This window comes from Gekko japonicus, unplaced genomic scaffold (genome assembly GCF_001447785.1).
Source record: "Gekko japonicus isolate JY-2015 unplaced genomic scaffold, Gekko_japonicus_V1.1 scaffold1241, whole genome shotgun sequence".
Lineage (NCBI taxonomy): Eukaryota > Metazoa > Chordata > Lepidosauria > Squamata > Gekkonidae > Gekko > Gekko japonicus.
In genome coordinates, this window is record NW_015170314.1 from 332,095 (window position 1) to 347,126 (window position 15,032).

The following is a 15,032-nucleotide window of genomic DNA, read 5'->3' on the forward strand; positions in this document are numbered from 1 at the left end:
CTTATGGCTATGTTCTTCAATGGGCAGGCATTCAGCAATTATAGCCCACTGAAGTACATAGCCGTAAGCATAGCTTTATGATGAAGTGAGTCAACAGTATATTTTCAATACGTCACCAAGAGAAATGAATCCTTGTTCAGAAGAAGATCATTGTCGAAACGGCACACCATTCCGGAGACCACCGTCTACATTCACTATATATATTACTTATTTTCTGTTATTGTATATTATGATTTATGAATATATTACCAGGCGCTAAATTGTCACAGTTCTTTTTCCTTTCTTCAAAGTTCTCAGTAAAGAACATACTGTCGATATGCTTGCAGAGCTACAATGCTACGACCTTCCGTTATCCCCAAAGCTCAGAACTGCATGTGTTTCGATCAGTCTCCACCCACCAGAGTAGGACCCCTTAATCAAAGCCAGGGTTAGCCACACCTCTCAGTGTTCCCTCTAAGCTGAGCTAGTGTGAGCCAGCTCACAGTTTTTTAGCCTCCAGCTCAGTTTTTTTGTCTTAGCTCAGGAAGGAGGGCTCCAGAGCAGGCTAATTTATGCAGGAGCCCAATCGCTCGCTCACAGCTTTAATGCCGGTAGCTCGCAAAGTAGAATTTCTGCTCACAAGATTCCACAGCTTAGAGGGAACACTTTTCCCTGCTGTCCCCTTTAGGAGGATCCTGCATTGAGCAAGGGTGGGTGGGACTAGATAAGATGGCCAGTCTGGCTCCTTCCAGCTCTATGATTCTATCTACCACTGTATGCTCAGGCAAGAGGGATGCCTGGGAAACGCGGCCACTTGCGGCTCAGCTCGATGGTGGCGCCTCACTGATGGCTGGAGGAGTTTGTGGTGTTTCTCCATTATTTATTGCAATTAGATTTTTTTTTACATATTGGCCATTAAAAATAGTTAGATTTTTAAAACAAAACAAAACAAAACAAAACAAAAACGGACAGGGGCCCTAAAGCCGCCAAGTTCCCTCCTGAGCCGCTCTCAAGAGTATCGCTTGATCATTAAGGGTTCGCATAGTCATCATGAATACACGGTGATTTGGCTGGAATCCGGGGGTGGGCAAATGCGCCCTGGGCAGGAGCCGCTTTCTTTCCACGGCTCCTTTCAGGCCAGGGGGAGACAGAAGGCTGCCCCCTGCGAGATACCAAGGTCTGCAGAGCCCCTTTGGACCTCGGTTGACTCCACAAGGACGGCATTTGGAAGACGGCCCTGTCCTCTCGCAGAAGAAGCACACGCGCAAGCTGCTCCCTTTTCATCAATCCTCATCGGAACTGTCCTCTGAATTCTCATCAGCCGCCACTTTCCAGTTTTTCCTCTTGCTGCGTTTCTCCGGCACTCCTTCGCCACCTTTCTCCGAGGTGGAAGCACAGCGTTTCCTCCGTTTCTTCTTCGGCTGCTTCTCCGGCTTTCCCTTCAGCTCGCTGTCCTCGGAGCCGCTGGAGTCACTGTCCTGCCCTGAGGAGGAGGTTGGCGGCTTGGCCGGGTTCTTCTTGGCCTTCTTGTGGCGCTGCCGCCTCTGCTTCCCTGAGCCCAAAGCGCCTCCCTCCAAACAGTCAGATCCCTGGGAAGAGTCTGAGGCCGTGCCCGGCGGCTCCCTTTTCTTCTTCTTCCGCTTCTTGTGCGACTTCTTCTTCCGCTTCTTCTTGTGCGACTTTTTGGCCTTTTTCTTTTTGTGCGGCTCCGGAGAGGACCGCCTCCTGGGCTGAGATTTCCTTTTTCCGTTTAGGGAATTCTGTTCGCTTCGCTCCCGTTGATCACTGTTTAGCAAATAAAAATAATAAAAGCTTTGAGCATACTGAATGAGAAAAATTACATTCTCAAGCAGGAGCGGGCCAGAGAGTGTAAAAGGGAAACGTCTGGTGGGCTGGCAAACCAAAAGGGAAGGGGAGGGGAAGAGAGGCGAGGGCTGCACTTGGCCAGACACACGAGGAGCAGGCTGAGTTCCAGTGGTGCGGCCAACATCTAGACCAGGGGTGTCAAACATGTGGCCTGGGGGCCGGATTAGGCCCCCGGAGGGCTTTCATCAGGCCCGCAGTAGAACCGGCCATCTACTGCTTCCAGTTCTGCTGCTCCTGCATCATAGCTTGCTTTGCCAGACTTAATCATTCAGCCATTCCATGTTTTAACCTTGGTCCTAGACTCAGAACTCTGAGCATGAGATTTCTGCGGTGAATGTCAATGAATCAAAAGTAGGTTTGCAGCTTACAGAGCTAATGTTTTAGGCATGTTTTTATTATAAGTAAAAAGAAAATCTTTGTGTTTGTGTCCTTTATAAAGTTTATATCTCCGGTACCTGGCATTACATTTTATGACATGAATGGCCCGGCCCAACAAAGTCTGGTTTGTGTCAGATCCAGCCCTCATAACAAATGAGTTCAACATTCCTGATCTAGGCAGGTCAGAGAGGCAGCGAGAGGCGTTGCCTTCTCCCATGCCAACAGCCTCAGCGCTTGGGATACTTCAAGCGGATACCTGGAAAGGAGACAGGTGGCCAAATTGTGGCTCGGGAGCCGCATACGGCTCTTTTACACATAGTGTGCGGCTCCCGGCAGGGCGGCTGGGGAAGCTAAGTATCATTAGCAAACAAATATCATTATCAATATCTGCTTTTACCGCTTTCGTTATTATTTCTGGCAGTCTCATTTAATGTTAATAAAAAGCAAATTTGCACATTTCCCAGTCAAAACATGTAATATTTGGTCATGTCTTGCGGCGATGCAACGAACATGAAATTAAGCAAACTCCGGGGCACGACGGAAGACAGGAGGGCCTGGCGTGATGCAGCCCACGGGGTCGCAAAGAGTCAGACTTGACTGTGCGAGTGAACAACAACAAACAACAACTTGCGGCTCTCAAATATCTGACGTTTATTATATGTGGCTCTTACGTTAAGCAAGTTTGGCCACCCCTGTTCTAACTGAACTGGGCAGAAGTAGAGATGTAAAATTTCTGGAAATTTTGAAGCTCGGAAAAAATCCGGGGTTTTTTTGGGAGGGAAATGGAAATTTTTGGAAAAATTGAAAAAAAATGCTACATTAGCCCTTCTTTTTTCCTTTTCAAATTGAAAGTCATTCTGTTACTTTAGGAACATAAAATATGACTATGGACATTTTTATTTGGCATGAAATTATCACAACTAGCATATTAAAAATATAGTGTATCCAAACAGTTATTACAAACAGAATACCCACCCACATGCAAAAACAAAACTGAAATCTTTTTCTTTTCTTGTGACAACAGCACCTCCTAAAGGAAGAAATGCATCTTGTTCTTGCATCGGAGAGTTCAGTTTGTAACCTAGGACTTGCTTGTCCTCAGTGCACAGAGGTTAGATCAATCTGATACCATACATATTTTTTAGAAATGATTTGGAAAATATTTGAACACCTTGTCTTAAAATATTCTATTCATCATGTTAAAATAAAATGTTCCATAATCAATTTTTTTCTTTCCTTTTTTCAATTTTTCAGAAAAAAAAAGGCTTCAAGGGAAAAATGGGGGGGAAACGGGTTTTTTTCGGGCCTTCACATCTCTAGGCAGAAGCCCATCCTAGAGAGCAAAACGGCGCCACCTGCTGCTGCTGTTTGCCACATGCCCCACCTGTTCTAAATCCTTGTTATGATGCTGCTCAGACTTCTGAGTGCTCCTTGGGCTTAGACTCCTGCACTGCGAGTTAATTCAATTCATCTTTCGGACATGGCTCAGTTCTCAACAACTCGTCATGTAGCACAGAATTTATTTATTTGATTTATACCCCGCCCTCCCAACGGCTCAGGGCGGCTTACATATGGCAAAGCCAAAGCAAAATACAATAAAACATATGATAAGCTACATATTTAAAACACAATAAAACCATCCTATTTACACGGTGCTGAGCCTATATTTAATCTTCCAAGATGGGAACAACCACCCGAATTTGATGGCCAGCTCTCTCGGCAAAACGGTCTCCTGCTACGCTGTTCTGCCAGGCCGGGCCAGTCCCCCTTTAACAGGGCTGGCGGAAGAGCTCCGTCTTACAGGCCCTGCGGAACTGCATAAGTTCCCACAGGGCCCGGATCCTGAATGCCTGCGCCAAAACCGCCAGTGACAGAGAAAGGCATGAGGCCATTTGAGTGTCCCCCACCCAACACCAGCAGCCTCTCCCCCTCACTTCTCAAATGATACACCCTTCCATAGGAATGTTTCATTTCGTACGGAAAAGACTACCTTAGGGGCTATCCACCATACTAACGTTAAACACAGGTATGAGATTCCTTTGCTTCGACCTGGATAGCCCTGGATAGCCCGATCTCATCAGATCTTTGGAGCTTAGCAGGGTCAGCCCCAGTTAGTATTTGGAAGGGAGACACAGCCCCCCCCCCCCCCCCCGAAAACCCGGAGACAGACCGCGCAATGGCAAACTGCCTCTGAACGTCTCTTGCCCTGAAAACCCTACAGGGTCGCCAGAAGTCAGCTATGACTCAAAGGCAAGAAAGAAAAAGATTTCTTTAGTCGCTTATTTGCTTTACCTGTCCGTATCAAATTCTTCGGGATACAATTCTTTGTAGCCGCTGTGGCCCCACCTGAAAGACAGCAACAAGCCACTGAAAAAATGGTCTCACGCACAAGCGGTACAAAAACCGAGCCAGGCTGCACCATCCGTGGAATCACGTGACCTGGTCCCTGCTGGGCTGTACCACTTCTGGCGGCAGAAGAGGGGGATCGTAGGTATAAATGCGTCTCTACGGATTTGCTGGGAAGGTGACAAGCAGCAAAGTGTCTTATCAAACACTGCAAATTTAGAGAGCAACGGAAATAACAACAGTTCCTGGTGTACCCTCTGATCTCCAGCTGAAATGACATCTAACTGCGTCTGCTCACATTAACAAAGACTACTGCAATGCACTTTACGTGGGTCTTCCCTCAAAAATCAATTTGAAAACTGCAGCTGGTGCAGAACGCCCCGGCTCGGCTATTATTGGGAACTTGACAGCATACACGCGACTCCCATTCTGCAAACGCTTCGCTGGCTGCCCGTTTCTTGCTGGGCTCAGTTTAAGGTATGCCGGCCACATGACCACGGAAACTACTTCGGACAGCGCTGGCTCTTCGGCTTTGAAACGGAGATGAGCACCGCAACCGTAGAGTCGGATTCGACTGGCTTTCGAGCAAGGGAACCTTTATCTTTACCTATCGCACGCAAAGCCATTCATAGCCTTTGTCCCTGTTACCTGCAGGACCACCACTCCCCCCGTGCTCCCCCACCACACCTTCATTCACCTCAGCGGGGGCTTCTGCAGGTGCCACCCTGCAAATGGGCAAAGCCAACAACTGCTCGTACGCGTGGCCTTCTCCATTGTGGCCCCCACCTTGTGGAACAGCCTACCTGGGGAGGTCAGGAAAGCTCCCACTCTCCTGGCTTTCCGCAAACTATGCAAAAACTGGGGCTTTTCTGCAGATAACAGGGTTGCACGGTACAAAATGGTTCACAAGCTCACTTGGATGAATGAAGATAGATCAAGATGGGTAGCCATGTTAGCCTGTCTGTAGTAGCAGAAAAGAGACCAGTAGCACCTTATAGACTAACAGAATTTGTGGCAGGGGAGGAGCTTTCGCGAGTCACTGTATCGGAAGCGGTGAGCAGTGACTCACGAAAGCTCCTCCCCCGCCTCATATTTTGTTAGTCTTTAAGGTGCTTCTGGACTCTGGCTCTTTTCTACTGCTACTGGGTAAATGCTTAGGAACTGTGGTCTATACTGCTCTGTACAGCTTTCTGTCAGTAGGATCCTATTGTGAAATTTTTGCATGGCTTAACGTGTCCTGTTCATACTTGTGCTACGCTTCAGTTCTTTCTGGTTGGTTCCAGAGTGTTCCCTCTAAGCTGAGTTAGTGTGAGCTAGCTCACCGTTTTTTAGCCTCTGGCTCACGTTTTTGCCTCCGCTCAGGAAGGAGGGCTCCAGAGCAAACTGATTTATGCAGCAGCCAAATCGCTCGCTCACAACTCTAATGCCAGCAGCTCACAAAGTAGAATTTTGGCTCAGAAGACTCCACAGCTTAGAGGGAGCATTGTTCCAGACTTCTACAGTCCTAGGTTACTGAATGTCCCATTTTGTTGACTGTACTGACTTGCTCTGTGTAAGCCGCCTTGAGCTCCTGTGAGAAAGGCGGACGATCAGTAACATAAATAAACGGATACATTTATTCCTTGTCATCCTGGCCTTCGTCTTTCCTCCCCCGGCCTGCATTTCCCCGATCAAAACTGACATTTAGACTGTACGTTCTGTGAGGCAGGGACCTTCCTGTTTAACTTAGTTTGGTCTATAAGAGGCCTGATCCTGCGATGGTGCTGTAGATACCCTAGGAACAGCAGCTTCCCGACCTGTCCGGCATGCTGGCTTCACATTCGTAGAGTTTCTTGTTCCAGTATCGGGCGTGGCGGAGGTCATCTTCTGTCGTCACTGAGACAGGAGCAACATTCCTCACCTTCCAGTCGTGGTGCTGGCTGTCCTCATCAAAGCCATCACTACGCATCCGGCTACTGTGCAGAGATAATGCGAGAAACTTTTAAAATAGGACTGCAAAGGAAATTAGTGTTCTGTGGAAGGAACTACATGCCAAAGGCAAGAAACAACTCTGCCAATGTTGGGAAGGAAGCCAAAAGAGACCAAGTTCTAAGCACAATTCCCCGCTTGCCTTCTCCGAAACACAGAGACATCAATCGGTTTCTTAGCAAGGGTTGCCCTGTGTTAGATATTCTAAGTTCAAAGCAGCCAGAAGGTCAAGGTTGTTTTTACCGATTCTGGCATTAAAATCACCAAGTTCTAATTGTCCAAGATATGAAGCCAAACGGTCCCAAAGAGAACATAGGGACGGTTTATCAGGCATAGGAGGTAAATAGACATTAACAGCAATAAAAACAAAATCCTGAAGGCTAAAATGAAAAGCATGGGCAATAGGGTTACAAGCAGGTAATTCCGACAATTTAAATTTGGAATTTTGGGGAAACAAAAGGCTTGGAAATGAACCCGAGGATTGCTCTTGAACCCGGGTAGGAAGTGTGTTGAGAATCCTTCGAGGAAGATTGTAGATTCTGTCCAAGTTTCTTGGAGAAAAATTATCTTGAATTGCTTTAGATAGGAGCAAAAGTCATGATCCGATTTCTTACTACCCCATCCAGCTATATTCCACGATAACGACTTCACGGTTGAGGCCTGAGGTTTCGTTAGATAATGTAACTCTGCGTGCAAGAGGATCAGGCAGGGAAAGGGTTACGAGAATTCTCTCTCTCACTCTTTCTCTCGCTCTCCTGGGCTTGGAGGTGTAGCAAGTTAAACTTTTTGAACTTAATCTCTTCACAATAACTTAAATGTACCTACATGAATACGTCATGTAGAAGAACAAGAAGAAGAGGAAATTGGATTTATACCCCGCCCTTCACTACTCAAAGGAGTCTCAGAGCAGCTTACAAACTCCTTCCCCTTCCCCTCCCCACAACAGACACCTTGTGAGGTTGGTGGGCTGAGAGAGCTCTTGACAGAAACTGCTCTTTTTCAAGGACAGCTGTGCCAGGACTATGGCTTGTCCAAGGTCATCCAGCCGGGTGCAAGTGGAGGAACGGGGAATCAAACCCGTTTCTCCCAGATTAGAGTCCGCGCACTTAACCACAACACCAAACTGGCTCTTTGCTTATGACTTATGGGTCTATGAGCAATAAAAATGAATGGAATGGAATGGGCTCATATGGGGAGAGAACTATGGCTAGAGGAGAAAATGCTGTTCAAACAAATTGGTAACAAGAGAAAGAAATTTTACTTACAAAAACAGAAGCACATTTTACATGCCAGTTTGGTGTCGTGGTTAAGTGCGCAGACTCTGATCTGGGAGAACCGGGTTTGATTCCCCACTCCTCCACTCGCAGCTGCTGGATGACCTTGGGCAAGCCATAGTTCTGTCAGAGCTGTTCTTGAAAAAGAGCAGTTTCTGTCAGAGCTCTCTCAGTCCCACCTACCTCCGTTGTGGGGTGGGGAAGGGAAAGGAGTTTGTAAGCCGCTCTGAGACTCCTTTGGGTAGTGAAGGGCGGGGTGTAAATCCAATCTCTTCTCTTCTTCCCTTCCTGTTGGTCTCAAGAACTATCCTAGCTGTGGAATGTGTTGAGCCACTAAAAGGCCCGAAGACTGACTGGAAAGGAGAAAACAAATTCTCTTTCCCTGACTCTCAAAATCTGAATGGTTCAGGCATAGCCCTCTGAGCAGGGTATGTAGCCCTAACAAAGAAGCAAGAGTCAAGGCCCAAAGAGGGGAAAATAGGAATTTCCATTCTGCTGCTAGAGAGAAAGATCTGGTAATACCTGAAAGCAGAGAAAGGCAATTAAAGGCGAAGTGGAACAAAATCTCACCTGGAAGAATTGGAAAGCAAACTCTTCTGCTTGCCCCGATACACCTCTTCTGTCTGCTTTTCCATCTCTCGTATTTTCCACATTTCTGACTCTTCCTGAATCTGAGAAACATTAAGAAATGCACTCAAAGCAACATTTCTATAGGAATGGTGCACATCAAATCTCAGCTGAATGTTTTATTTATTTATTGGATTTATAGCCCGCCCGCCCTTTAACGGGCTCAGGGTGGGTTCCAAAAGTAAAAGATACAACACAACTAAAACCATTTAAAAACACAATATAAAATAACATAATTCATATGTGTCATACAACTCTAGTAAAAGCCAGATACCTCAGTGGTTGATAACATTAAAATTAGGTTTTTAGATTGAAGATCTTTAAAATTTAGAGTCTCAAGTCCTGGCGGAAGAGCTCCGTCTTACAGGCCCCGCGGAATTGTAATAAATCCCGCAGGGTCCTGATCTCACTTGGGAGCTCATTCCGCCAGGCAGGGGCCAGGGCCGAAAAAGACCTGGCCCTGGTTGATGCAAGTCGGACGTCCCTGGGGCCAGGGACCACCAAAAGATGTTGGTTGGTGGACCTTAGTGCTCTATGAGGCTCATACGGGGCGGGCAGATTCCAAGGGACTCCTTAGTCAGAACGACTTTGTAATTGTAATTCAGGTGATTTGGACACGATTTGGCATTGTGACGACCCCTTAACTGCGGAGGTCTGGGTTTACTTTAAAATGTTCTTTCTGTTTTGTTTTTACTCTATATATACGGCTGCCACCAAGAAATTTCTCTATTTCTGGGTAGGTATGTCGAGGGTTTTAGGCGTTCGAGGTACTATGTGTTTCCTGGGAAGAATTTCTTTCAGAGTGGGTATTTTTAAATGAAAGAGGATTTATTGAAGTAATTCACAAATAAAAGATTAACTCATTGTAACCAGAAAGGCTTAAATACTGAACAACTGCTTGGTGTAGCCCACACTTTTCCCTCTTACTGACAGGGATCTGGGCATGTCACTTTGTAACAATATTTTCCTTAGGCCATATAAGTTTACTGTTTCTTATACATTCAACTTCAGCTTATAACTGTTTCAACACAGACGGCTTCTCTCACAGACTTCAGAACTTAACAACCCACAAATAACCTTCTGCGCGAAAGCAAATTAAATTTAGTGTTTTACACTTAGATAAATGGAGCACAAGTTGCCGAGCTCGACTGGTTTGTTCTTTGTATTATTTAGGTCTTCCAATTCCGGAATCTTTGTCCTCTTGCTGTAAATCTTTGATGGTCCCCAATATAGAATATTGTTTTCCAAGGCAAGATTAAATGTTTTGACTCTTGGGGAATTAGCGAGCAGATTCCTAGGGACTCCTTTTTCAGAATGACTTTGTAATTGTAATTCAGGTGATTTGGATACAATTTGGCACTTTTTCATTGATTGCAGAAAATACGATATGGCTCGTGACAGATGGATCTCAGTGTATATTCAAAAATGGAGCCCTGCTACTTATCAGGAACTCGTAGCTAATCTCTTAGCTGATACTGATCCAAATGTGACGCTGGCAGTGGCAAGGTTTTTATCTGTAACCCTGGGTAGTATTAAATGAATTGACTCTTTTAGGCAGTTAATATATATTTGGTAACCAAATTGATTAATTTTGTGAACTTGTAACTGTAATTGTAATGTACTGTATGTATATATGTTGTATTTTGTATTATACCCTGTCTATTTGAAGAAGAAGAGAAGAGATTGGATTTATACCCCGCTCTTCACTACCCAAAGGAGTCTCAGAGCGGCTTGCAATCTCCTTTCCCTTCCCCTCCCCACAACAGACATCGTGAGGTAGGCGGGGCTGAGAGAGCTCTGAGAGAAACTGCTCTTTTTCAAGGACAGCTGTGCCAGAACTATGGCTTGCCCAAGGTCATCCAGCCGGGTGCAAGTGGAGGAGTGGGGAATCAAACCCGTTTTTTTCCCCAGATTTGAGTCTGCGCACTTAACTACTACACCAAACTGGCTCTTTGCTTATGACTTATGGGTCTATGAGCAATAAAAATGAATGGAATGGAATGGGCTCATATGGGGAGAGGCGGTCCCGTAGGTATGCTGGCCCCTGGCGGTATAGGGCTTTGAAGGTAAGCACCAGCACCTTGAAATGGATCCGGAATTCGATAGGCAGCCTAGACAGAATTGTGGACAGCCTTTTTTTAAAAAAGTTTTTTTTTTAATTATTTAAAAATATGAAAAATTTACATTAAAAATAACTTCAACAATCCCCCGGGTTCTCCTCACCCCCCCATAATTAAAAAAAGGTTCATATAAGCAACTTTATAAAACAACAAGGATCTAACTGAATAAATTACTATAACTACACTCCACAGAACAGACTGTAGACCTAACATGAGGCTAATCAGAGATTTATCAGGTCCAAATTATCAGCCGTAGCGGGAATCACAGCTTGCGACTTCAGGTAGTCTAGGATTGGTGCCCAAGTATGAAACACGAATTGTGGACAGCCTAGACAGTGAGGCACTCTGCTCCGTACCTTGTTATGTGCATCAGTGTGACGAATGACATTTCGCAGGAGGACCTTCCCCAAAGGGACCCGGGACATACTTCGACCTTAGATAATAACAAAAACAAACATCCAGTAAGATCAGTAAATGACAGCACAAGCTATTGCCTAAATTGGAAAATATTCCTGTTAGGAGCCAGAGGAGGAAAACGATTCAATGGCTGTCTGAAGAAGAAATCTGAAGAAATCCTATCTAAAGCAATGACAAAATTCACCACCAATTCTCAGAGCACCATCTTGTCTGCAGGGGGGGGGGGGGGACATTAGGCAGCAAGCAGTATCTATGCTGGGAGTAGCCTTTTACATTCCCGACTTTCAAAAGCAACAACCTTACATGTAAAGAACAGGGTATGCAATTGGAGTCAAAATACCAAAGATAAAATAATACTGTTTCTCGGATTCATCATTCACAGCTGCCTTTTTAAAACTAGATCACCCTCGTTACCCACAGCTAATCAGGGATCCCTGGAAGAAATCTCTTCACACCTTCTTTGCAAATGCTGATTTCCCTTATCGTGCTGCTGAAGTGAAGAAAGGGAGCCAAACTCAAAGAAACAAGCCACTGCAAGCCCAGTGAATGCCAATTAGTCACTTTTGAACAAACCATAGTTCTACCTGTAAAGCTCATGCTTATCTTTTAAGGTATACCAAGATTTTTCACTTTTAAGTAACTGTACAGAAGTAGGTAACAGACTAATTGCTACCATTCTGGTATTCACTGCCACAGGAGGTGGTGGCGGCTACAAGCATGGACGGCTTCTTTCAAGTTTTTTTCAGTGCTCTCCAGCCGGTCGTATAGAGGTTTAAACAGCGTTGCGATGTGGTCTGTGAACGTCTGTTCGATCTTGATTAGAGCAGCAGTTAAATCGGCCGATGTAACTGGTACCGGGGCTTCAGCTGCGGAACTTTCCGTCGCCATTTTGGGTAGTCGCTGCGTCCGCGGGCCCAAGGCTTGCGTTGGAGTTTTTGTCTCCGTTTCAGTTGTCAGCGTTTTTAATTTCTTCAGGTTTTGTTGTGCGTTTGTTCGGTTGTTCGTCTCCATAAAAATAGTAGTGTAATTATTCTTTAAGGTCGATATGGGGGTCGGTGAGAGGTAGGGTTTGCGGGAGAAGAAAGACTAAGCAGCCATCTTCTTTTTCCCGCCACCGGAAGTCCCCGCATGGACGGCTTCAAGAGGGAATTAGATAAGCATATGGAGCAGAGATCCATCAGTGGCTATTAGCCACAAGGTATAGATAGGAACTCTCCGTCTGGGGCAAGTGATGCTCTGTATCCTTGGTGCTGGGGGGGGGGGCAACAGGGGGAGGGATTCTAGTGTCCTGGCCCCACTGCTGGACCTCCTGATGGCACCTGGTCTTTTGGCCACTGTGTGACAGAGTATTGGACTAGACGGGCCATTGGCCTGACCCAACATTGGCTTCTCTTATGTTCTTAAATAATCCACCCATTTTAACAGGGTGTGAAGCTGAAAAAGTCGGGAGCAGGAAAAAGTCCAGAAGAGGGCAACCAAGATGATAAGGGGGTTGGAGCACCTTCCGTACGAGGAAATGCTAAAGAGTCTGAGACTTTTCAGTTTAAAAAAAGAGATGACTGGGGGAGGGGGGGGCATCAAATTTTAACAATTTATCAAATTGTGCCTGGGGTGGAAAAGAGTTGACAAAGAGATTTTTTTTTTCTCCCTCTCCCAAAATAGTATAACTTGAAGGCATCCAATGAAACTGACGGGCAGTAAGTTCAGGACAGACAAAAGGAAATACTACTCCCTCTAAGCTGTGGAGTCCTGTGAGCAAAAATTCTGCTTTGTGAGCTGCTGGCATTAACGTTGTGAGCGAGGGATTTGGCTGCTGCATTAATGAGTTTGCTCTGGAGCCCTCCTTCCTGAGCAGAGACAAAAATGTGTCTCAGCTATGCTGCCATAAGGGTTGGGGGTGGGGTGCTAGCTTGCCAGGACTGCTGTATTCCCTTCATCCCACAGATGATGATGGGAATAGCTCTTATAGCTCTATAGCTCTAGGACATACCTACGGGACCGCCTCTCCCCATTTGTTCCCCAACAAGCACTACGGTCCGGGACTAAACATCTCCTGGTGGTTCCAGGTCCCAAAGAGGCCAGACTAGCGGCGACTAGGGCTAGGGCTTTTTCGGTGGGGGCTCCTACCTTGCACAGTTCCGCAGGGCCTGCAAGACGGAGCTCTTCCGCCAGGCGTTTGAGGAGCCGCCACGACTGTTACCATCTGTCTACGACTATTACTATCTGTCCTAGCCCTTTATTACCAACTCGCCGTGAGCGCTAAAATGGTGGTACTGCATGGAGCTGTGGCCACTAAGGATACCATCCTGATGACGTCATCTGTTCCCTTGTTAGTTATTGTGGAGAGCACCTATGTTATACTGAATGTTTTTAAAATGCAGTTTTAATGATTTATGTATTGGGCATTGGCCCCATCTGTATGCCGCCCTGAGCCTGTTCGCGGGGAGGGCGGGTTATAAATTTAAATAAATAAATACAGCTCTTTAATAAAGTATAACCTTTCCAATACACTTGTACTCAGTTGTTGGCTGTGGAACCTGACATTGTGTGAGCTGGAGGCTATAAAAACTGTGAGCTGGCTGACACTAACTCAGCTTAGAGGGAACACTGGTGGCAGGGGCGGATGAAGGCTCACGGGTGCCTTCAGCACTGACCAATTTTGGTGCCCCCCCTCCCTTCCACACTGACCCCTAGTCCATTTTAGCGGTTGACCTGTCTGACCAAATAGAGAATACAGGTTGTAGCAATACAAAAATTTATTCATAGGATAACACGATACACTGTACAAACTAACTTGGGCTACGTAAAGTTCTGCAAAAATGCAATACAACATCTATTTTTAATATTTCACAAATTAAATGTATCAAAGTTCCAATACTCGTGACCCGAAAGGCATTTTTCTGTATTTCATTTTCACAAAATCACTGATAACATCCTCGAAATTAATACCTCTCAGAATGTCTGCTTCAATTGTTAATATACACAGTGAGTTGAGTCTTCCTTGACGCATAACTGAGCTATTTGGGTTTTTTTACACATTTCAGTTGTGAGAAAGACCTCCCTGTTGTGCACCCTTCCCCCCAACTTTGTGGTGCCCCCTTTGGCCCTGGGGTCCCCAAGCACGTGCCTTCGTCTGCTTCATGGGGAATCCGCCCCTGACCGGTGGCGACCCCTCTTCTGAAGAACTGCGGCCAAGAGACCCTTTGAGCGGGAATCTGGGCTCCCAACACGTGCGCCAGCGTGGCAGGGGCGGTCCTCACGCAACCCGGCCTACCTCACAAGGTTGTCGGGAGACCATACAAGCACATGGGCCCGAGCTCCTGGAAGGAAGAAAAAAGGGAAAAGGGGGATCCGGCGCAGCCGACGAGCGAGCGGCCCCTTTCGGCACACGCGACCCGCGGCGGCAGGAGAAGGAAAGGGCTCCTGTGCGGACACGCGTTCGGGCTTATTCACACGCGTCCCGCAGGTCGGTCGGCCCACCCGCCCAGCCGAAGTCTCGGCCCCGACCACGGTACCTACCGGGCTCAGGCAGTGCGCGGCGACGGAGGCTCCTGAGGCCTCGGAACCCGGAGAGCGGCGGGCGGGCGGGCGGGGCATGGGGACCGCGGACGCGCCGCTTCCGCTTCCGGCAGAGTCGGCTTCCTGCTTCCGGCCGTTGCTATGGAGACGGCGTCGGCCGAGGCGAAGCGTCGCTTCGCCGCCCTCCGACAATTTCACGGTGGTTTCTTCTGAGTTTTTCAAATATTTCAATTTTTTTCGAGACACTTTTCAGGACTTTGAATAACTTCTGCAGCTTCGGGCGGCTTGCTCGCAAGTGAGACCTCCCTCCCCCCCCCCCCAACCCAGCGAGGACTTACTCCCAAGTAGACCTCCTTTTCTTTTTTGATGTCACCGGGGGCCCTTCCTGAGCGTCTGACTGCTGCTTGGCAGGCAGAAATCCCTCTTTGCAGGAGCAAAGACGAATCAACACAACAGCCTTGCGAGGTTGTCCTGATCTGAGTGGCAGGAGGAGAAGGAAGCGGCTGGCGGCATCAGAAGCCTTTGCTCCGTTTCTTTA

The 15,032-nt window shown here is 46.8% G+C and overlaps 1 protein-coding gene across 1 annotated transcript; it reads right to left on the bottom strand.

The window, feature by feature from the left end:
• Positions 1-921: 921 nt before the first annotated feature.
• On the bottom strand, positions 922-14,556 carry LOC107116147 (chromosome unknown open reading frame, human C11orf57). The gene is made up of 6 exons (XM_015418021.1): positions 14,495-14,556; positions 10,915-10,991; positions 8,382-8,482; positions 6,366-6,524; positions 4,516-4,569; positions 922-1,764 (listed from the first exon to the last, which is right to left on the bottom strand). The coding sequence occupies exons 2-6, from the start codon at positions 10,981-10,983 to the stop codon at positions 1,263-1,265; spliced, it is 885 nt and encodes a 294-aa protein (XP_015273507.1). The 5' UTR covers positions 10,984-10,991; positions 14,495-14,556; the 3' UTR covers positions 922-1,262.
• Between the last annotated feature and the right edge of the window lie 476 nt (positions 14,557-15,032).